The sequence below is a fragment of the Eublepharis macularius genome, chromosome 17 (assembly GCF_028583425.1).
Source record: "Eublepharis macularius isolate TG4126 chromosome 17, MPM_Emac_v1.0, whole genome shotgun sequence".
In the NCBI taxonomy this organism is placed as follows: Eukaryota; Metazoa; Chordata; class Lepidosauria; order Squamata; family Eublepharidae; genus Eublepharis; species Eublepharis macularius.
Genome location: NC_072806.1, coordinates 27,464,738 through 27,488,516, shown reverse-complemented (window position 1 = coordinate 27,488,516; position 23,779 = coordinate 27,464,738). Strand labels below are relative to the sequence as shown.

Here is a 23,779-nt window from a genome sequence, read left to right as displayed (position 1 = left end):
TAGTTCCTAGGAAGATCTCGACCTGCTTGGGGAAACAGATGGTGAAGGACTAACTTCCCTTGGTCCTGTTACAGGGAGAGAGTGGACTCTTGCCTTGTTGGAGGGCAGTAGCAAGCTTTCTGCAAATTTGCATGGGAGGCCTTGCATTTCTACACCTCACTTGTTTTTGTTAGAAACACTGCTTGATGAAGAACTACACTACAGTACTTTGAATGCTTCTTACATCTAGAAGAGCTTCGTTATCACAACTTCCCTTTATGTTGCTTGTGACCCTTGCAATACTTTCTATGTGGCCACTTGGAATGGGACTTGCTGTGTTGTCTGTTTCACTCCTGGTTTTCAAGCCACAGCTGAAGGCAGTGCACCCAGAACTCGCTGCGTTGCCATGCTCTGAACCCATCTGAGGAACCTGGTGTGGGCCTCTTTTCCACTTAGGTTAGGAATAGGAAGAAAGTCCACCTCCTCTTGCATCCAAGCCACCACTTCCTGTCTAGATTCAAAGTTCAAGGCTGATAAAGCAAAGACCTCCTCAACCTCCTCCCCAGAGAAGCTGTTGTCCTCTTTCCTCATACCAGCAAGGGCATGGAGAACTGCTATGCCTCAAGCAGCCAGTAGGTGCCACTGCAGCCCAACTTTCCCTAAAACCTACCAGCTCTTGCCTCATTCTTAAGAGGTGGCCTGATGGAGACAATCTGGCTTCTCTGGTGGCCTAACTACCCACCGCTGTTCCAAGGAAGAACTGCTGCTGTCATCCATCACACTGAGGGGATAGTCCTTGGCATTCTGTGGCTTTATAGGGCTTGGAGTTAAAGAGGTGCTCGAGGCTGCTGGATGACTTCCCAAACTACAGATCAGAGCCATTTCACTCCCCACCAGCCCTGAAGAGAAAGTATCTCAGCCACCCTGGCTGGCATCAATCCAGCTGTGCTGTGGAGAAAGTACTGCTACCTAATCGCTCCTGGCCCAGCCCAGAAATATTGTCCAGGTGGGAGGGATCACTTGTTGTGCTTGCCCTTGCTAAAGCAGCTGCTGTGTAGCTCTCACCATTGATCCAGTTCCGGGGAAAAGGCAAAGGGGAGGAGGGATCCCCATACAAGAACCCAAGAGCTTTTAACCCCCCACTACCCTGTGTGGGACTCGTTCCCTCATCAGACATGAAGGACAGCCAGAGAGGATGGAAGACACAGAATTTTAAAAAGTAAGAAGTTAGGCTCATTGGTTCCAGGCCACAATCAAACCTGGCTGGGCTCATGAAAACTGAACCCAACCCTGCCGCCTGACATGAGGCAGGACCAGTGTGGGAAGAAGCCCCTGAAGAGTGGGGGCCATTGCTCACAAGCAGGTGTTCTCCAGCTGAAGGGGCAGGCCGAAGATTCTAGAATGTCCTACCACCTCTACTGGAGAATAACACCTTAACAAGATGTTCAAAACAAAGAGATTAAGCTGCCTACCCCCTGCCCAATTTAAAGTTTTTCTGCATTTAGACAGCCATCTTTATGTGCGTGTGTCACTTCTGTATTTTGGACAAGCTAGAAAAATTACCAGATCTACCATGATAAATGCTCCTCCACAACCTGACCGGGTCTAAAACATTATTTCAAAGCTTCCATTTTCGTATCACCTTTGGCCCCCCCATTTGTTTCTAAGCTGTATGTCACCACATTTCCCCTGGAAACAAAAAGCATCTACCGCAAATAAGCCAACAAGCTGGGGTCAAATCAGAAGTGTCCAAAGAGGCCTTCAAGCTGAGTAAAGCAATACAGCATGAGAAATATTTGGCAGCAACTGGAAAATGTCACATACATCCAATCTAAATGATTCTTGTACCCTTTGACAGACTTTTTTTTCCTGGCTATCAAACTTGCTTGCTTTCTGTTTAAAGCCCAAGGGCACAATCCTCCTGAAAATTCTCCTGCATCTTGCACAACTTCCATTCATTTCAATGGGGCTTTTGCCACTCTCTCTCTCTCTCTCTCTCTCCAGGATTATGCCACTTGTATTCTCTTGCTGGTGCCACTAGATGGCTCCTTCCTTTAGCATTAGCTTCAGCATAAGTAGTAACAAAAAGAACTACAGCAGCATCTAGTGACAAAATTGTGCTTGGCTTCATCAACAGACATGCATTGATTCAACATGGCAGGGCAAAATCATGTCAGTTTTTGTCACACTAGGATGAACCAGTGACTGAGACAGGAAAGGGAAAGGACAAAAATGCTTCAAGTGGGAGGCCTTTGGGACCACCATTGCCCCCAAATTCCAAGTTGGGAGAGCTGACATTTTCACCCAATGGTTTTTCCGTCAAAATGCCACACAAAATGCAGATAAGGGAAGGAGACTCATGTGAGTCTTTACCACCCACAATCTCTGCAACTGTTCTGTTCTGCTTGCTCTCAACCCTCTCAACTGCAAGGATCCTTACCTGCTGCTGAGTTCCCATTCTGCTGCTGTAGCTTGCTTGATGCTTGGTTGGTTGCAAAAGCTGAGGGCTGCTGCTGCTGCCCTACTTGCCCAGATCCTGCCAATCAAAAAACGGCCACTTTAGTGCCATGAAGTGACAAAGTCAGAACTTAGGTTGATACCTTGAAGAGGTTATTTTGTACACCCAGTATAAGCCAAAGATATACAAGGCACTGAACATAACCCCCATGTGAGGGAGCCTTTGGCCACTAAGCAAGGCCTTGGCTCTCTGACATTTTGTCTGCTCACCACAACTCCATCCAGATAACCTTGAAAGTGCAAAGTGGAGCTTCCCAAATTTTAAAAATCTTTATTTTACATTCTAAAAATCAATTAATACAGAGCTTGACAAATTCCAGCAATCAGGGCACCATAGTGGCTAGAAATTTCACTCGGGTGCCTAGAGTTTTCAGCAGTAATTTATTCTAAGTGCCTCTTGGTGATTCTCTGCAGAAGTTCAAAACTTATTTAGGAGAGGAATAGTGGTTAGCCTTTTGTTGTGATGACAACCAGAGCTACCCTATATTTATTTACACGCTACAAAACTTTTGTTATAGCTTTAAAAAAATGACCAGAAACTGTATAGGCTTTATGATTAGCTGTAGCAGCAACAATTAGAAAGTATGGTCATTAAAATATAAATCCCTAAAGGCTGAAAAATAAGTCTAGTTCCTAAATTTTTGGAGTAGTTCGTACGCTGAAGAAAGCTCGTCAAGACTTGCATTAATACAATTAGTATAACTATACATGCACAGTAAACAGTGCATTTAAGAGTGTTATCTAAGTCGACAAATGATCGTCTACGTTTCTTTATAGAGAAAAAGATAGAAAAAACAGATCTTAAAGAGCTTTACAACATAAAAGGAAGATGTGGGGCTTACTGTATAAAGTTGAAAGACCAATTATGCACACACACACACACACAAAGCTACTAAATTGAAACGAAGGAAAAGAGCCAGTGTGCTACAGAACTGAACTGCAATCAGGCAGAGCCAGGTTCGAGTTCACATTCAGCTGTATCGCTTACTGGGTGACCTTAGACCAGTCACTGACTGTACTACCTTATTGGGTTGTTGCAAAAATGGAGAGAGAACAATGTGTGCCATTCTAAGCGTCTTGGAGGAAGGTAGGACAAAGATGCAATAGTCCCTTTACATACCTATTAACCTGAACTCTGGTCCAAATACAGTAAAATGACTGCCATTTTCCAATAGAGGTGTGTGCACTTTTTACCTTCAACACTGATCCTCCATGTCAGTATTGACAGAAAGTGTTGCTTTTCTATTAAGTGCAAAAATCTGTTCCCATTTGCTACATGGGACTTAAAATATTTTTCTGAAAGTTCCAAAGGGATTATTTTAGGGTTTTCTAGCATTCTGTAATTCTTCTGTATGTTGGAAGAGTACTTTCCTCCAGTATCTCTGAGCCTTGGGGGAGAAAACAAGCATGGAAGAAACTGTCTTCCAAACCACAACCAACCAGCACATACCCATACAGGGAAGTGAAAACCACCTGAGAATGTTTGGTGATAGACGCCACCTTAAACATGCTTTTTAAAAAACATTTTGAATTTGGAGGATATTAACTGCAACTTTCTAGGCATCTTCTCCTGACTGTTCCCCCAGATCTAATTCTCATGCCTTTGTGCATCCTGCGCTTCTATTCCAAGGATATGATCCTGTTAAACAATATGAGATGGCAACGGCTCTTTGAAAATAAGCAGTTCTATTTTAAAAGCACATTATTAAATGGGTCAGCTCCTCTCTTGGTTGTTTGCAAAGAAGTAAAGACTGACATGAGTGAACAACTGGCAAGTATTAGAACTGGTGAATGGGTGCTCCTTAAGAGCTTTCTCTAGTAGTCCATACTTGCAGCATTGCCAAAGAGAAAGGGCAGTGGTATTTTAGAGGACAATGTTTTCAAGACAGCATTCTCCCCAAAATGGCATTTCTGCATCTGATCTGAGTTTTCCACCAAAGTCAAACTATTTGCAAATACTAGATTTCACAATATAATTCAAGAAATGGAGATCCTTTCTTCGTGGCTTGCCTATTAAAAAAATTTGAACCGAGCTTTTTTTTTGCCTGCCCCCATAAAAGCAATCTATCATATCAGGCCTCTAAGAACTTTTGAGTTTAAAGTAATTGGAAAGGTATAAAATATAGAGTATTCAGAATCAAGATCATGGCTAGTTTTCTATTAAGCATGAAAGACAGAGGGAAACCCATCTGTGACAGATAAAAAATGCCCTGCCCCTTTCTGTCCATAACTAATTCACTTAGATCTGGTCGGAGGGTAAAATGAGCAAATATCAGCTAGTCAGAGTCCATGGAACTCTAGGGAAAAACTGGTCACACAGAGGTTTTAAGGACAGATGAGATTTACCAATCAGAGTGGCTGGTTTAAGAAATCCAAGGGCCTCAGAGTCTGGCTTTTGTTAAGTCAGACTAGTGGAATGTAGTGGCTGGGATCACGCATAGTTGTTACACTTATTCTAAGATAGCGAAGTCAAAAGCACAGGACAGAAGGAATCAGGAGTCCTAAGCAGGGATCCAGTGGATCTGTGACTCCTGAAGAGAGAAAACACAAACCTAGCCCTCTAAGTTCAAATTAAAAGTTCACAATCATGACCCTTAGTTGCTCTTGGCCTCTGAACAAACATTTTGCAATGGTGAAATATCCTCTGGACTGTGGCCAGTGTAAACAGAGTTGCAACTACTGTCACCCAACATTCAAAGTAATTTTCCTAACTCTTCTGAGAAACTCAGTAAAATTTCATTTGCTATTCATTCCTTCCAGCCTCCTGACTCGTGTGTGGCAATAACACAAACAAAGGTCTTTCACACAATGTCTGTCTTGCTTGATGTTTGTCATTAATTGAAAATGGTTATTCTTGAAAAGGTCTGCTTAAGAACCCAAGAGCAGCCCTGCCAGATCAGACCAGCGATCCATCTAGACCGGCATCCTGTCTCACAAAGTGGCCAACCACATATTCTGGAGGGCTGACAAAGCATAGACCGAGGCCTTCCCCGATGATGCCACCTAGCATTCAAAAGTTTATTGCTTCCGAATTTGCAGTTCCCTTTAGTCCCCACGGCTAGCCGATAATGATGGACAATGAATTTGTCTAATCCTCTTTTAAAGTCATCTATGCTTGTGGCCATCTCTACACCCTCCAATTGTGAGTTCCACATGTTAATCATTTGTTGAGTACAGAAATGTTCCCTTTTGTTTGTCCTGAATTTACTGCCCATCAACTTTACTAGAATTTTGGGAGAGGGAGAAAGTTCTCTCTGTCCACTCTCTTTACTCAGTGCATAATTTTATAAACTTCTATCATGTCCTCCCTAGTTGACTTTTTTCTAAACTTTTGAAATAGTACCAGACTCTTTAGCCTTTCTTCTTAGTCGAGCTCTTCTGCTTTGTGATATGAAGCCCTAGAAATTAGAGCTTCCCAAATTCATCTCCCGGTGCCATACAAAGAATGGACCTATTGCAGAATGTAATGAAAACCATGCATAGTATGCAGGATGTATGTTTTCTTGTTTCATTATCTAATATAAATCAGCCTGAATTAGTAATGGCTCATTAAATCTGCTTATAATTTTCTGTAACAACTCTAATCAGGCGTTTCTCTTCCTCAATGCACAGTTAGTGTCCTTGAGAAATTTATTTAGCTAGTATAAACCAGTTCTGATCATGGTTGAAGTAAATTCTCATGAATAACTGTCTGTCTGCTATCATAAATCCCAGGAGAAGAATAGTCTCGGTAACTGGGAAAACAAAACAGAAGAGCAGTGGCACATTTATTCCAGCATGAACTTTTGTGAGTTTACTTCCTCGGATGCAATGAAAGAGTCATTTTCCTCATTATAGAAAGGGCGGGGGGAGGAATTGAGCAAAGAGACTCCTTTAATGAAAAATTAGGAGTGATTCACACATAAGGATGGCAGAAGTCAGAGGTTCAAGCCTCTCTCCCCTGAGGTAAAGATAAAGTACAATAAAGAAAGGTTAACAGGAACCTAATAAAGGAAGAAGTGTTCTGAAAGTTAAGAACAGTTTATTAACATTTCTAAAAAGTAGGTCCTGTTGGGTTATTAGAAATTATGAAGAGTGAGGAAATTCAAGTCTCCGTTTAGGCCAGGATGACAGAAAGTGTTTAATTGGTTAGTGAGTTCTAATTCAGTATTTTTGCGTTATATATTCCCTCTGGAGTTCTATAGAGCAGTGACCTTCAGATCTGCACCCATTTGCCCCCCAAAATTAAGATGTTCCCCCACTATTTTCTGAGTGCAATCTCTTATGTCAGTGTGCATATATAGGTAGAGTTTGTTGAGAACTGGAGTTCTATGGAGTTACCAGCACTGGCCTTGGAATGTGGGCACAGTTGGCATCAGCCTCAGCCAATACAGGCCAGAAGGGATTTCTACTTTACATCATCAACAGAGCTCTCCTGCTTGAACAGCCTGTACACTCAGCTAGGTCTAGCTAGCCTTGAGGTAAGTGTGGAACATGAATGAGGCTAGCCTAGGGGGCATAAGTAATTTCAATAAAGCTTTGTTTGGTCCTCGCCTGGTATTCTCTATCTATTCACTGCTGTTCAATTAAAGGCCTACAGACCCAAAGCCCTTCTCCAGGGTCTGATCAGCTCCAGAGTATGAGGTCAAGGGGACCCCAGAGGCCATTTTGTATCTGACAAGGTCATAAAGAGCTCCCAGAGAGAAGGCCACAACACAGAATCTTCAGGTGTGAACAAGGTTCCTATTTTTTTTGTCTTTTCCTTAAGAATTTACCATAAAAGCAACATCTTCGAAAAATTTTACCTAGAGACCTGCTGGGATGCACCTTAGAGAGAAAGATCCTCTTGGAACCAACAGACTGGTAAGAGATTTTGGCACAGAAACTTGTATTTGTATGTATGTGAATGTGAGGAAGTTAGAGAACTTAGGATGTTTAGTTATCTTTTCTGTGTATCATTCATGTTCTACTTGATTATATGTTTTATGCTATTGTTGGTATATCTTCTCATCTCTTGTTTAATAAAAACAGTTAGCTTAATAAAGTTTAAATAACTTATCTGTTGTTAAAAAGAGAATGCATCATCCAGGGCCCGTTTAAATTCTGATTTCAATCAGAAACCGTGTTGATCAAAGGGTAGATCCCACAAAAAAGGGCTAATTACCACTGGGAGCTGTGAATTGAGTATTAATTGCCCTACATAGAGTCAAAGAGACTACTTAAGTTTCAAAGTGACTTTTTAAAGAGTAATTTCCTAGTGAGCAAGGCAAGACTATAAATAGAGTAAATAAAGTCAGTTTGGCTTTTTGCCATCACAAAAGGAAGCAGACCTTAAGGCAAGAGAGGAGAGCAATGGAGTGAAGCAGGCAGGGCAAGGATTAGGGGAAAAGAGGAAACATTTTCAGTCACAACAGGAAATTATAAAAATTTACACAGCCCTGTCCGCAGGGCGCTTGGGAGACTTAAGTGTCAAAAGGACACCCTTTTCCACTGACGGAGAATGGCGTGTACTCTAACAACATTTTAGTTCTATTAGGATTGTGAAAATACCAAGAAGCAGACTAAGCAAGCTGCTTAAAAAGTTAAGGCACAGTAGTTCTGAGGACGTACTCCTAACATTTTTACATATGCATAGGCTATAAGAAATTGATTAGTTAAGGTTTTAAGAGCGCCTGTGGAATGAAAATGAACATGCTAGTTCAGAGGATAGTGCAGCTCTAATAATCTGGCAGTCCCAAAGATGTCTAACAGTATACAGGAAAGCTATTTCAATTTAGTAACCATCCTCAGCTGAACAGTTAACATTCTCCCTTGCTATCCACAACTCCCCCCCCCCCCAGGAAAAGATGGCATCCATCCTAACTTTAAAAAAAAAAAACCCTAATGGGTCCCAATCACACAATTAAAATTCCTTTGGGCTGGAATATTAGTATAATCTATATATCTAACAGCCATGTGTCATCACCACCACCACCCAATAAAAGAAATCCTCACAACAGGATCAGTGGGGCTAGCATATACATTTCTGCAAATTTGGAGGAAGGCTTAGGTAAGGTTTGCAGAAAAATATGAAACATTATAAATTCAGGGCCTCAGAAATAGTAACATCATCATCTATGCATCCCAGAAAAAAAATAAAGAACTTCCGAGTGCAGAGAAATGGTTAAGAGCACAGGACTCTAATCTGGAGAGCTGGGTTTGATTCCCCACTCCTCCACTTGAAGCCAGCTGGGGTGACGTTGGGCTAGTCACGGCTCTCTGTAGCTCTCTCAGCCCCACCCGCCTCAAAGGTTGTTTTGCTGTGGGGATAATAATGACATACTTTGTAAACCGCTCTGAGTGGGCATTAAGTTGTCCTGAAGGGTGGTATATAAATCGAATGTTATTATTATTATTAAAATGGCACCTGACAACTTGTACAGCAAACGGAAAGAAGTGGGGGAGCAGGATCAGTGAGAAGACACAGCAGGCAGGGGGCTTGGGAGGCAGGGAGAAAAGAACAAGGGGAGAACAGGCAGGCACTAGAACCCAAAACATCTGACCAGGAAAAAAGATCGACACAATCAAGGGTTTGAAAGGAACATAATGCAAAGCTTTATGTGGAAATTATCTACATTCAAATAGAACAATGCTTGTAAATATTAAAGACATTCAAGCATGTGTTTCCCATTTGTGGGGTGGGGGGGAGAGCTTTATTTCCAGACCAATTTTTCCAACAAAAAAATTGGAAAAACTGGGGGAAGACTGTAAATAAATCTCTTTGAAATATTTTCTCTTTTTAGTGAGAAAACCCTTGTCTTATAAAGCATTCATTCATTCAAAATGTACATCATGAAAAAGTCTAAACACCGTTTCAATTTTTCCAGTGGTACAGCAGTTAACAACTATTTCTGAAGTACTGGATATACTTGCAATTTGTCTTACAGAAAATGAAGATATTTTATATTTGAAATTTTACATCTCTACATCTCATACACTGTTTAAATTAAACCACACACACACAGTAAAAGCCCTGAAAACTGCTGGCATGTCATTTTAGCACACCCAAAGAACTGACATGCTTTGGGTGTGAGTATCTGTTCATCTCTTCAACACAATTTAACTCTCTCAAAGCAATCACCAGGGCACTTCAATTACACTGTCACTGCTGATAGAGCCTCACTTGCATTACACATCAGCTCAGTATCAAATTGGATATGACAACATCTCCTCGATCATGTGAGAGGAGACACACACACACACACACACAAGAATTTTACCTTTGGTTTTGATTTGACCTGCACAGCCAATCAGCTGAGTTCATAATCTGATTTTAAAAATTTGGACTACTCCCCATCCCATTGTTTACAAGTAAATAAAACACTATACCTTGTCACCACAGTTCTGAGGGATAATTGCCTATAAACCATTAAGTTACAATGCTGAAATTTCCAAGCCTCCCTCCTACTGTAATAGCAATAATTAATAATAAAGAGACATAGGGAACAGAGGATTTTGATCAGATTTTGCCTGCTTCCATTCAAAAGAAAAAATGTATCCCAATAGAGAATACTGCAAACCAAGATGGAAGGAGTACAAATTTGAATACAAATTTTCAGCATAGGGGGATGTTAAAAAAGCTGAAAACCCTTATTTTGCATTTAAACAGGAAGACTTGTTACTGAAAAGACAGCATAGCAGTTAAGTCTCTGGAAGAAGCAGCACAGCCACTTGGGGCAAGTTTTTTACCTTCTGAATATTGCACTGGATTGCCGATCTTACCACCCACTGCATCAGCAGTTTTCACCACATCTAAATCCATCAAGATAATCACTTTCCTGCAAAGACAAAAAAAAGTTTTGATTCTTGACACCTACTTGCTTTTGAAAGCCCATAAACTAGAAGTGCAAACAATATGCAGGCACTTGGGTTCTATTCAGTCAATTACCTATGGGAAGACAGATGGGAACAAAAGCTCCATAAACTGTCAGAAGCATTCAAATACACAAAGCAGAAGCGGAAAAGACTGAGCCAATACGGCACTCTAGTGGTGCCTGCCAACTGCACAGTATGTGCCAGTTTCAGATGAAACAGCACCATCAAGATTGCTATTATTTTAACACTTTATAGAGAACACGCTGTTTTCTTCTCAGGATGTAGATTGCGTCTTTAAAAAAAACTTTTTTCATTTTTTATTTAACAATATAAACAATAAAAGAACGAAACCTGTAACTTCTGCAAATATCCATTCCCGCCTTCTCCCTCCCACCTAGGGAGGTTATAGCAGGGGGACCACCCGACAACTACTACCCAATTCTGCTCACACGGCAAAGACCAGCAATGTGATGTCATTTCTGGCAAAAAACTGGAAGTGACGTCTTTGTGTCAGGGTAAAGCTCTAAGATTTATCCAACACTCTAGCCAGGCTTTGTTTCAATCATAGAATGTCGCCCTGATGTAAACACTTCCAGTTTTTCATCAGAAGTGGTATCATGTGCGCCTGTTCCCACCACCCCAATTTCTCCTGGTGGGCTGCCAGCTGCGGCTGACAACCATACTTCCACATATTTCATTTCCTGTGCACATCACTAGTAAAATTGTTATGTCAGTCCTGACTTCTTGTGACAGTTTGTTAGTAACTTTAAAATCTCAAACTTTCTGAACCCGTTCATGGTCAGATAAGGATTCAGGTTTCTTCCATTGCTGTGGGCCCTAAAGGTACACCAACTTCAGTGTGATCCACAGGAGCTGCAGTAGCAACTAATGAAGAGCTGGCAACCATGCTGCCTAACACTTCCCAAGACACCAGGGAACTTTGGCATCAGGCCCAGCACTGCCAGCTCCTGACACCACCTGAGTTTTGGCTAGGGGCAACTGTCTTGGATGCAGGAAACAGGCCTCCACTAGTGAATCCTGCCTAGGGTGCTGAAGCAGGTCAACTACATAGCTGCAACCATGGCATTCATGGGCAACTCATTCCTCAAATGAGGGATCTTCCAGTATGGCCACTGGCATAAATCGTGAGACCACAGAGAAAGAGATGGAACACTTGGGGATTTTCTAAGAAAGAAGCGAGTTCTGGAAGTGGGCCTTTGCTGGGCAGCAAACAAGACATGGACTGAGGGGGAGACGTTACCCCCCAAACGAATTTGGAAGTTTTGCCAAAAAAAAAAAAATCACAATAAATCACATACACCCTGTCTGCAGGGCAAGGAAGCATCACCTTCTCAATGACACCCTCCTTCCACTGATGGAGAACAATGTTCTGACCAAAAACTACTGCCGATTTTGGGCTTCTGGTTGAGATTATTTAACCTTCATAGGGCTGGATTCAGAAAAGGAAGAGGCACTAGAGATCATACTGGAAATTTATGATGGCTAATGGAACATACCAGGGAATTTGAGAAGAAAATCAGCCTATGTTTTATACATTACAGCAAAGCTCCCCCCCCGCCCCAATTTTAACTTCTAATTGAAAATTTGCCAGTTACAACTGTTATCTTTGCTGGTACTTTACATAAACAATATTTACAAAGTAATAACAAAGATTTCTTAATAATTTGTACATTACTGTATATAGTTAAATATCAGCTTTTCAAGTTATCAATGAGTAAAGAGAAATAGAAGTAGGTTGAAAGCTATTGGTTTCTATATATTCAAAAAAGGGGTACCATTTTTCCCAGAAGTCTGTATCATTAGGATAATGTTCAGTTTGATACAGCTTATCATTAATTTTCTCCATGATAAGGTGATTCCACACTGTGGCCATCCAATTTTCTAATGTTGGTGTTGTTTTGGATTTCCATTTTGTCGCAATTGCACTTTTAGTTGCTACCAAAAGAGTGTTAATAAGATCTCTTCTAATTTGGAGAATTAAAATATTTTCCCATTGGTCCAGGAAAAGTATTTCTGGTGCCAAAGGAACATTATAGCCGGTTATAATCTTTATTAATTTTAGCACTTCTCTGTAATTTTTCAATGTATGGGCATTTCCACCAGCAGTGCACAAATGATCCTTCTTTGTCACCCTTTCCAACAAAGCGGTGACAATGATGATATTAGTGATAATTTTCTTGGTGTTAAATACCACCTGTTTATGATTTTATAAGTTTGTAGTTTGGTTACTATTTCTGAGAATTAAATATACTTGATGACGATATTTTTTCCCAACCATCTACTAATGTCTCTATATGGCAATCTTGGTGCCACTTAATTTGATAGCCAAAATTTTCAACTCTAATTATTGACAAAATAATGTTATAAATTTTGGAAATCATGCCTTTTCATGTGAAATTTTTAGCATCCATCAATTGATCAAAGTCTGTTTTAGGTGTATTTATGATTTTTTGATATTTATTTGCTTAATCATGGATTACAGCAAAGCTTTTGATGGTATGGATCATGAAAAGCTATGGATGGTGTTAAAAGAAATGAGAGGGCCAAACATCTGATTGTTTTGATGCATACTCTGTACTCTGGACAAGAGGCCACTGTTAGGACAGAATATGAGGAAACAGAATGGTTTCCAGTTGGGAAATAAGTCAGACAAGGATGCCTATTACCTTCCCACCTGTTCAACCTCTTATGCATATAAGGAAAGCTGCACAGTATGCATGCAAAATATTATAAGTCTTCCTGATGCCGCCGCCACACAATACAAAATGTTTTAAATTGTTTTAAATATTTTAAAAGGTTTTAAGTTGTTTTTAAATGCTGTTAGCCGCCCTGAGCCCGATTGTGGGGAGGGTGGGATATAAATATGAAAAAATAAATAAATTAGATTTAGAAGAAAGTGGAGTAAAAATTGGTGGAAGAAACATTAACAATTTGAGATATGCAGATGACACCACATTACTGGCAGAAAATAGTGATGACCTGAAACAACTACTGATGAAGGTTAAAGGAGAAAGTGCCAAAGCAGGATCACAGCTGAAAAGTAATGACTATTGAGGAATTACAGAATTTTAAATTTGACAATGAGGAAATTGAAATGGTTCAAAGATTTTCTATTCCTTGGCTCAATCGTCAACCAAAAGGGAGATTGCAACCAAGAAATCAGAAGACGACTGACACTTGGAAGAGCAGCCCTGAGGGAACTAGAAAAGATCCTTAAAGATAAGGATGTTTCTCTGGCGGCCAAGATCAAGATAATCCAAGCCACGGTATTACCTATTACTATGTATGGATGTGAAAGTTGGGCAATGAAGAAAGCTAAACTGAAATGAGGCTCCCACGGAAATAAACCCGATAAAGCCTGGGCAACAAAACCCTCCGAGGGACTGCAGTCAACCGATACAAACAATTCTTATACAAAATTCCTATATTCATACAAGTGCATAGAAAAGTGCAACCGTGCACAAAGTGCAGCCTCAAGCATAAATTATATAAATGGTACAATAAATATTACAATAGTTTCCAAATAGTATCACAGGTATAATAAAGCCTGCAAGAAATAATTTCCAGTCAGTATCACAACCCACGGTATCCATTGGTACCATTTACATCATTTATGCTTGAGGTTGCACTTATGCACGGTTGCACTTTTCTATGCACTTGTATGAATACAGGAATTTTGTATAAGAATTGGTTATATCTGTTGACTGCATTCCCTCGGGGAGTTTTGTTGCCCCGGCTTTATCAGGCACAATAAAGAAAGCTGTCAGGAAGGAAATTGATTCATTTGAAATGTGGTGCTGGAGGACAGCCAAAAAGACAAACAAGTGGGTACTGATCACGTCAAGCTTGAATTCTCCCTAGAAACTAAAATGACAAAACTAAGGCTATCGTACTTTGACCACATCATGAGAAGGCAAGATTCTCTGGAAAAGTCAATAATGCTAGGAAGACCTAAAAGGAGATGGCTGGGCTCAATAAAAGAAACCATGTCCTCCAGTTTGCAAGATCTGAGCATGTCTGTTAACAACAGGACATTTTGGAGGTCTTTCATTCATAAGGTCATCAAAGGTCGGAGGCAACTTGATAGAATGTAACACATACACACCATTTGTAGGGGATTGGAGCAAAGCAGTTATATGACAAAGAAAAAGGGACATACTAAAACACAAACAATGAAAAACCAAAGCTCCAATATTGACTCCAACCAGCACCTGACTCCAAAAACCTGTCATGGCCACAGGTTGTATCCTATCTAAGGTCATCATGAGCTTTCTTATCTAAATATGGGAAATTGCAGATTTTTTTCTAAAATAGTACAAGTATTTGAATATTTAAAAATATTTTACCTCTGGCCAGTCATTAAAACACCTATAGAATATATATGGGTGCACATGAAGCTCAGCATGTGTTATAAAGAAATAATTCAGATACAGCAACTCTTCTGCAACTAAACAAACATCAGTTAAGCCCGGTGTGTGAAGTAAAAGCCATCCATCATCATCTTCCCAAATCCTACACATGAAGGATTCTCAGTCTCAGTCTACAATTCTCAGTCTCTCTACCCCCCACCCCACCCCCCAACAATTGTATTGGGATGTTGGTCTACTAAACTCAATAGCCTGCCTTTAGTCACAGCACTGAATTACCAGATTTCAAGTAAGAATTGTGTTTAGGCATCAAAGCTTTCATAAACTGGAAATGGTGGGGTTTTTCTCTCTTCTTTCACACAGTCAATGTGCTACTAATTACAAACACAGGTACATAGAGGTGGATGAGCTATAAAAAAAATCGGGGACATCACTTTTGCAAGCATATCTGCTAGACTGCCATTCTAGTCCATTGGGAATGAGATTTACGTTTAGTCTACAATTGGAGAACAACATTTCCAGTCCAAAAGAACCATGGCTTAGGACACTAGATAAAAAATTTAACTTATGTATATATGTATGTAATTTATAGTCTGCCTTTCTTACTGAGACTCAAGACGGATTACATAGTGTGAGATTAGTACAATCAGTATCAAGAACATTTCCATACAGTGTCAAGGACATTTCCATAAACAATGACATAGGGTGAATAAATACAAGTTTACAAAGACACAGCATTAGCAAGGATCCAATACAGAGCTGAAGAAATGCGAAACAGAACATAAGCAATTCTGGGCATTATGTAAGGCAACATAGTGGTGAAGTCTCTGGTCCCTAACTCATTAGCAAAGCATCTGAAACCCCCTCCCTACAATATAGCCCTCCTATCTGAGTAAAATAGTAAAATAAAATAATAAAACTTTATCTCACACCACGGAGCAATCAATTACCTTCCATCCTTCAAGACATTAACGATAAACCTGTTAATCTTGCAGACGGCATGAGCACTCAAGCGTCCCTGGTCAACTAGAGAGTTCAGCTGCGTCGCCAGCATGAAAGCTGCACAACAAAACAGAAGGGGGAAAAGAACTCAAAAAAGCCCTGCTGAAGTCAAAGGAGCAGCATGTGGTGGAGTTTTCAGGAAAAGGCTACATATGATTATGCTGAGATCTAAAAACTAACTTTTCCATTTAATTAACACCAAATCATCAACTACTGCAAAGGTAATGAATTTTGTTGAAGCGCAAACCAATTATTTCATTTCCAAAAAGACAGACATGAAACTACAGTGCTACTGTTTTTAGTCACATTAATTCTGTACATGGACAAAGTACCATTAATAAATTCCTAGAACACAGATACAGCAATGTGAAATACTATGGGAAGTTAAAGAAAGCAACTTAATGTGAAAAAGGCTTTAGGCTCTTTGAGGTATCTTCTCCTCACAACCATATTACCGCTGCACAGGACACGCTGACTTACTTCAAGGCCAAGTGAGTTACGAGCCAGGACTTTAACCAGGTCTCCACAATCCCAAGATTCTGCCCACTGGATTGGACTGACTTCAATTAGTGCATTATGCAAGGGGAACCTTTACTCTGCAGGAGGTCATTCCCAGGTGTCACTTCCCAGTCTTAGAGCAGAGCTCAGATGCTATGGCTCAGTCACTGATCCCTGTCACCCCCTTCACAGATATATCAAGCCATATCATGTTAAGTGCTCTGAAACTCAGTGGAACAAGAACACAGGGAACCCCCTGGGGACACAGACAAAACTACAATGCAACAACCAGGGTCACAAAAAGTCAAGCACTCAATATAAATATATTATTAGTGTATTTTTCCAAAAAGTGCAAAAGTGCAAAGATATTATTACATAACACAATATAACAACAATTTAAAGTGCATATTTCATCAAGGCAGGGGTAGTCTATCGGATTATTAATCAGTAGATAAATTCATACAATCCAAAAAGTTCATCACTGGTGGTGAGGAAGTGCAAAGAGTGCATGGAAACTGTCCATATGTCCAAGGCAGGAATGAGGACGTGTCCAAAGACACCTAGCCGACGGGCTTTAGCTTGCTGTTACCAATTCCCGTTTCGGGAATTTATCTACTGATTAATTATCCGATAGACTACCCCTGCCTTAATGAAATATGCACTTTAAATTGTTGTTATATTGTGTTATGTAATAATATCTTTGCACGTTTGCACTTTTTGGAAAAATACACTAATAATATATTTATATTGAGTGCTTGACTTTTTGTGACCCTGGTTGTTGCACTGAAACGCAGTGGGTCAAGAATACTATAGGTCCAGCCTGTGGAAGCTTCTGGACTTAAATTTACAGGTATATCTGGATAACAGTAGCCAATAAGACAATCACTTCTGACAGATTGCTAGGAGAATTCCTAGAAGTACTAACAGCATTGTTAGCTAAACACTGAGTGAAAAGAGAATCTGTAGGAGGAAGAATAGAAATACATGAATTTCATTTTTTCAAACAGGATTCTGGGTCTGCTATATCTGCTGGGGACATAATTTCCCAGACCTAAACTGAACTCAGCCCTGCTGCCTTGACGTGAGGCCGGGCCAGTGTGGGAACAATGCCCCCTGAACAGTTGTTCACAAGCTGGCCCTGCTTCCTTCTCCAGCTGAAAGGGCAAGCTGAGGATTCCAGAATGTCCTCCTACCTATACCAGAGAATAACACCTTAACAAGATGTTCAACACAAAGAGATTAAGCTGCCTACCCCCTGTCCAATTTAAAGTATTTCTGCATTTAGGCAACCATCATTACGTGTACATGTCATTTCGATATATATTTTGTGCAAGCTAGGAAAATGATCAGATCTATCATTATTAACGAAGCTCTGCTATAACCTGACAGGGTCTAAAACATTGTTTCATAGCTTCAATTTTCGTATCAGCATTTTCCCCCCATTTGTTTTTAAGCTGTATGTCACCACATTTCCCCTGGAAACAAAAGACATTTTAATTGTAAGTACCTACTGCAAATAAGGCAACAAGCTGGGGGCAAAATCAGAAATGTTTAAAGAGGCCTTCAAGCGGAGTAAACCAATGCAGCATGAGAAATATTTGGCAGCAACCAGAAAATGTCACATACATCCAACTTAAATGACTCTTGTATCCTTTGACAGATTTTTTTTTTTTGCTGGCTATCAAACTTGCTTGTTTTCTGTTTAAAGACCAGGGACACACCTAATCAAGCAATGGTTTCCTTGAGGGCTACTATGAAGTCTTCCAATGCCTAGATGCTATGCACAGCTGTTTAAACAGCAAAGTGTGGTCAAAGCAGCAGACTAATTTAAGCTTTGGGGGACATCTCAGGTCTGGATTGTATGATCATTTTTTAAAAATCAGCACATACTTTCTTGTGGGGCAAATAGATCAAGTGTATAGGATTAATAGCTCCGTAGAAAAGGATGCTCTTTGGAGGCAGGATATACTGAGTTTCAGGAATGTAACAGACCAGCATGTTGTGTGTTAGCTTGAAGAATACTTGGCTCTCCTTGATAGGGGGGTGGGGTTGCTACTTGATGTCTTTTTTGTGACGTTGTCCAGGACTGTGCTGAAGTTACCCCCTAAGATTATGTAGCCTCCTGAAAAGTCGTTTGTTGTGGGAATATGACCTGAAAACACAGAAACTGGCCTGCCATTGAGACATAAGTAGTATCAATGGTACAGATCACATCACTTTTCACTGATTAAGTAGTCTTGCAGCTGGAACTAAAGTAGAGCAGTGATTTATTATTGCAACCCCACTCTTTCACCAAAGTTCTGAAGAGTAATTCTGAGGTTGCAGGAACCACAGTTAACAAACAGGCAGCAGAGTTTTGGACCAACAGAGGTATCCAGGCAGTTTTCTGCAGCAGCCCCACGTAAAAAGCGAGCGCTGCAGTAACTGAGGCATAAATGGTGGCAGAAAGTCCTTCTGTTGTAGCAGCGGGTGCAACTAGCAAATGATTTACCAATGTTGGTAAAAAGAAGACCTGGTCAAAGTTTCTACCTAAGATTCCAAAAGCAGTCCAGCAGAAGCTTCATGCTGCTTTCAAGAGGAACACAAATCCCAGCTCTTTCTCCTACTCCCAGGTTCGCCGAACCTCCTACCATCATCATCTCAGTCAGATTTGCACTGTGCCGCAATTTATTCACCCTCATTCAGTTCTTTGGTGTCTCCTGACACTGGTTTAGATGAAAAAGCAGAGGTGTGGCTCACTGACATACTGATGGCACTGCAGTAAATGCCTCCAGAAGGCATTGCCTAGCTTTTTTATTTAGATGTTAAACAGCATGGAAAACAGTCAGAAGCCTCGAGGAAGGGACAATTTTATTCCATTGGAACCTGCCAAGGAGACAAAGCTGTCTTGTATGGAAGCTTGGAGGGCAGAGTCTCCCCTGAATGCGTAACAGCCAGCCAATCTGCAGAAGGGGTTTTTCATAAACCCACGTTCTCCCAAATATAGGGAGCATTGTTAGTTAAAAAGATTATTCTGTTTTGTTAATTATTCTGGGAACTTTTAAAGCTGTACCACAATTTATAAACATACTAAATAAATCCCATGAAGAACATTAGTCCCCCAGCACTACCTTTGGAAACCTATCTTCCAGGAAGGAATGGAATCACTGCACAGCAGCACTCCTTAGGCCCAACCTGCAAGACACCCCAAAGGATACTATGGTCAATGGTATCAACCACATCTACCACTGAGCTACGTTTGCCCCTCCTCATCAGTCGAAAAACTGCTTGCAGAACCATGCCTGCAACCTGTCTTCATCCTTTAACGCTTACAAGAAAGTATGTTCACTCCGTCGCTCATCAGCATTCGGTAACGTGGCAGGCCATTTCCAGTGGCAATAGCACGGATGGTCTGGGGAAAAAAACAGAAGTTCTCAGCTCCAATTCCAATGAATGCTTTAGGACTCTGGGCAATAAGGAGAGCGTATGTATCAGCAGCACAGGAGGAGGAACAGAAAAGTACATTCAGACACAAATGCTTGATTATACACATGCCTTAAAGTCTCCATTGCTCACTGACAAGATTCCTGCCAGTTCACCATCTTACTTAAGGCTTGTCCCTCACCATCTACTCAGGAATGACTGACACAAAAAAGCAACAAGAATACTCACAATCAGTTGTAAGATGGGGTTTACGACATCCTCTCCTTGCATTATGGACTGTAAAGGGAGGGTGGAGGGGAGAGAAAGAGAGATTGATCTCATTAAACAGAATATGCCATATTGCAGCATAGAGATTTAGAGATTAAAAAATTATGCAGAATCCGAGGAGTTATGCTTTCATGTTAAATACAAGCAGGAGATTTGTTAACACCCTAAATACCAACACAATTTTATTCTAGCACAGGCTTTTATGGACTTCATCAGATGCACTAACACAGCTACCATTCTAGATCTTCATTTATTATCCAAAGACAAAAGTTCAACTTAGCTTCCAAAAAAGGACAAACTCTGTTGTGGAAAGGGCAGGTTTACCGCTGAGGAATAACTCCAAGTACCATACTGTCACCATAGGACAGTATTTTCCAGCTTTCTAATAGCTATGTTTCCAACATAAAAATGCTTCATCCTTGCACCCCATACTTTTTAGAACAGCCTGCACCATTTCTCTGCATGTGGGTGAGTCTCGGGATAGGAAAGAGGCACACCTCTATTTATACAGAGAGGCAACAGGCAGCCTCCTGAGGGTGGTTAATTCTGGCCCATCCATGCATCAGGAGCAACTCATACCTAACGCAATGGCTCAACCCACATTCAGCAGAGGTATCACCAGAGCAAAGAACTGAGATGCAACTGGCCAATTTACTTTGATGGTGGTATTTCCAAAAATAGCATTCCAAAGCAAGAACAAAACAGGGGTGGGAACAATTAGGGAATGCTGTCACGTAGATGCGCGCGCGCGCGCACACACACACACACGCACGCACGCACGCACACCCCCCCAAAACACTTTCATTTGGATGCTAAACCACAGCAAAACTTTAGTGTGAAAGTAGTCTGTTACTTTCAAAATTAGAGCTGGAAAGGAGGGGGGGGAACATTAAGGGGGAAAAATCCCCAGAAAATTTGGGGGAGCTCTGAAAAAACTATGAAATACTTTTTCTTTTAAAATAAGGAAAATGCTTCTTAAGGCAATGTTTTCACACTGAAAATGTACATCATTAAAGTCTGAGTACTTTTCCCCCCCAATGGAAAAAGTGGGAAATTTGGGGAAGAATCTTAAAAATCCTCACACAAAATATATCTTCTTTTTGAATGAGCAAAATCTTATCATACAAACCATTTCACTTATTCCAAATGTACAGCACGAAAAAGTCTGAGGACTTTTTCCGTTTTTTCAAAAACTGGGACATTCTGGGGAGCACCCCTAAAAAACCCTACTCTTATACTATAAACATACACCAAATTTTTTTTTAAGTTGTTTAAATGTAATTTTTTTCTGAAATAAAAATGAAGAAACTTTTTCCCCCCTGTGGCTTCAAATAATCTGGAAATTTTACATTTTGGTGTAGAGGTTAAGAGAGGCAGGACTCTAATCTGGAGAACTGGGTTTGATTCCCCACTCCTCCACTTGAAGCCAGCTGGGTGACCTCTCTCAGCCCCACCCACCTCCCAGGGTGATTGTTGTGGGAATAATAACAACATACTTTGTAATCCTCTCTGAGTGGGCGTTCAGTTGTCCTGAAGGGTGGCAAATAAACTGAATGTTGTTGCTGTTGTTATTATATTATTTTAGTTCAAATAACGCACTTCCTTTCTTTACCACACAGTATTTGTAGTCTAATTTAAATTTTTCTTCTTTCTTACCTGTCAGATGGCAAAAATTAATATGCAGGATAGAACTGGGTGCAACAATTTTGTAGCTCTTACTCAAGTATTGGGTATATTTACAGTTTTACTTGCTGAAAACGAACACATTTACAGAGCAAGATATCTTAATTATTACTGGGAATCAGGAAAATTACACATATTACACTTGTTCTGCAGTTGCTCTATAGGTCACTAATTAGTTCCCAGGTTCAATTCGAGGTACTATCACCTACAAAGTCCTTCATGGCCGAGGATGCACCTCTCTAGAAATACTCCACTGCAACAGCTGTGATCACCTGAGCAAAGCCTTCTGAAGGTACCACCCTGCAAATAAATAACTGCAGCTGCCCATACCAAAGGCTTCTCTGTTGCAGCTCCCACTTTGTGGAGCAGCCTGCCTGAAGATGTCCAGAAGGCTCCCACATTGCTATCATTTCACAAAATATGTAAAATGAAATTGCTCAGGGGTGGTTTTACAAAGGGAGAAGAGCACTGTTTATTGTATACATGTATTTTCACTGCACTGCTTTCTAATTTCTGTAATTCGGTTTTTGCATTTTTTATGTCTTACATTGTTTTTACTGTGTTGTTTCTTAACTTTATATTCCAGTATTATCACAATTTTATTATGTAACTTTTACTGTCCTGACTACATTGCTAGCGATCCACCTTGACTGTCAGCAACAAAGGCCGACAGCCCTTAGAAACATCCATCATCCTTACTTTTGCCTAGGCACGTTGCCTTTCCAAGAGTGCACTCAGAACAACACCACCAGTATTCTGCTCTAAGGCAAGCATGGGGAGCGGATAGATTGCAATATTCCAGTAGATTCCAGGCTGGGTTACTGTTATTTCCAGCTGAGTAGCCATGTTAGTAGCAAAATAAAAAGTCCAGCAGAACCTTAAAGACTAAATTTATTTAGTCTTTAATGCTCCTGACAAATGGCAATCCTGACTTCTACAAAGCCCTCACCACTGCAATAGCCAGCCAGCCTGCAGCACCTCCTCTCCCACAAAAATGCCAACATAAAATTCCTTTTTTTCCCAATTGCAATCAAAACAAAAATGACTACATGAAATAAGCAAAAATTGTTCATTGTTCCCAGGTGCAATGCTAGTATTAACCAGGTTTTTTGTAAGGTTTATGGTGGCCTCCTTGCTATGGTGTGAGTTTGTAAGGGCTGTTCTCTTCTCCTCTTCCCCATTACGTGTTTCACATAGTGCAACAGCAACCTGTGCAAAGCAGTGTGCTGTGGCTGCCAACCTCCTGGTGGTGGTTGGAGACCTCCCGGAATTACAGCTCATCTCCAGGCCGCAGAGATCGATCCCCCCAGAGAAAATGGCTGCTTTAGAGGATGGGCTCTGTGGCATCGTACTCCATTGTGGTCCCTCCCCAAACTTCATCTTCTCCAGGCTCCACCCCCAAAATCTCCAACCTGAAGCTGGCAACCCTACATTACGCAGACCAAAAGCTCTGGCCAATATTATTATGAACAATAGGGCAACAAAAACCTACCCCTTTCCCCACTTTAGCCAGGTGCGAACAGGGCAGTAGGACGCACTACCCCTCCCCCCGAGATAGATCAAGATGGGTAGCCGTGTTTGTAGCAGTAGAAAAGAGTAAGAGTCCAGTAGCACCTATAAGACTAACAAAATTTGTGGTAGGGTATGAGCCTTCATAAGTCACAGGTAAGTCTTCACATTCTAGGTGTAGCTGAAGAAGTGAGCTGTGACTCAAATTTTGTTAGTCTTATAGGTGTTACTGTAAGCTTACGCTACAATAAAGTTGGTTGGTCTTTAAGGTGCTACGGGACTCTTGCTCTTCTCTTCTCTCCCCCTCCTTGAGACTGACTGAAGGCGACTGCTCCGTTAAGTTGGAGGGGGGGGGCAGAGGCCTTCTCCCCGCTGCACGACTTTTCACAGGGAGCTTTCTAAGGCGAAGCAGCCCTCCGAGACGGGCCCCGTTCCCGCGCAGTCTCAAGCCGAACGTGTGAAGCAGGCCCACCCCGCGGCGCCTCCCTCGGATTTTCCCTCCATGGAACCAGCGCCGGGCTTTGACAGGCAGGTAGGCCGCCCCGTCCCCTCAGGCTCACCGCGATGGCCCCCTCGCTCAGGCGGACCGCCATGCCGCCGATGTCGCTTCAGCGCCGCCTCCCTCCTGCTTTCCCGCGCGCTCGACGCCGCCGCGCAAGTCACATACGCACAGGCGCGCG

At 41.2% G+C, this 23,779-nt stretch overlaps 1 protein-coding gene across 1 annotated transcript in view; it reads right to left on the bottom strand.

Moving 5' to 3' along the window:
* The window catches only part of RPA1 (replication protein A1), a 62,977-nt gene extending 39,202 nt beyond the window's left edge, over positions 1 to 23,775 (bottom strand). The window contains exons 1-6 of the mRNA XM_055001949.1: positions 23,660 to 23,775; positions 19,869 to 19,916; positions 19,530 to 19,608; positions 15,668 to 15,776; positions 10,204 to 10,292; positions 2,420 to 2,515 (exon numbers count right to left, since the gene is read on the bottom strand). Coding sequence (XP_054857924.1) covers positions 2,420 to 2,515; positions 10,204 to 10,292; positions 15,668 to 15,776; positions 19,530 to 19,608; positions 19,869 to 19,916; positions 23,660 to 23,692 — 454 coding nt within the window. The 5' untranslated portion in view covers positions 23,693 to 23,775. The remainder of the gene's footprint in view (positions 1 to 2,419; positions 2,516 to 10,203; positions 10,293 to 15,667; positions 15,777 to 19,529; positions 19,609 to 19,868; positions 19,917 to 23,659) is intronic.
* Between the last annotated feature and the right edge of the window lie 4 nt (positions 23,776 to 23,779).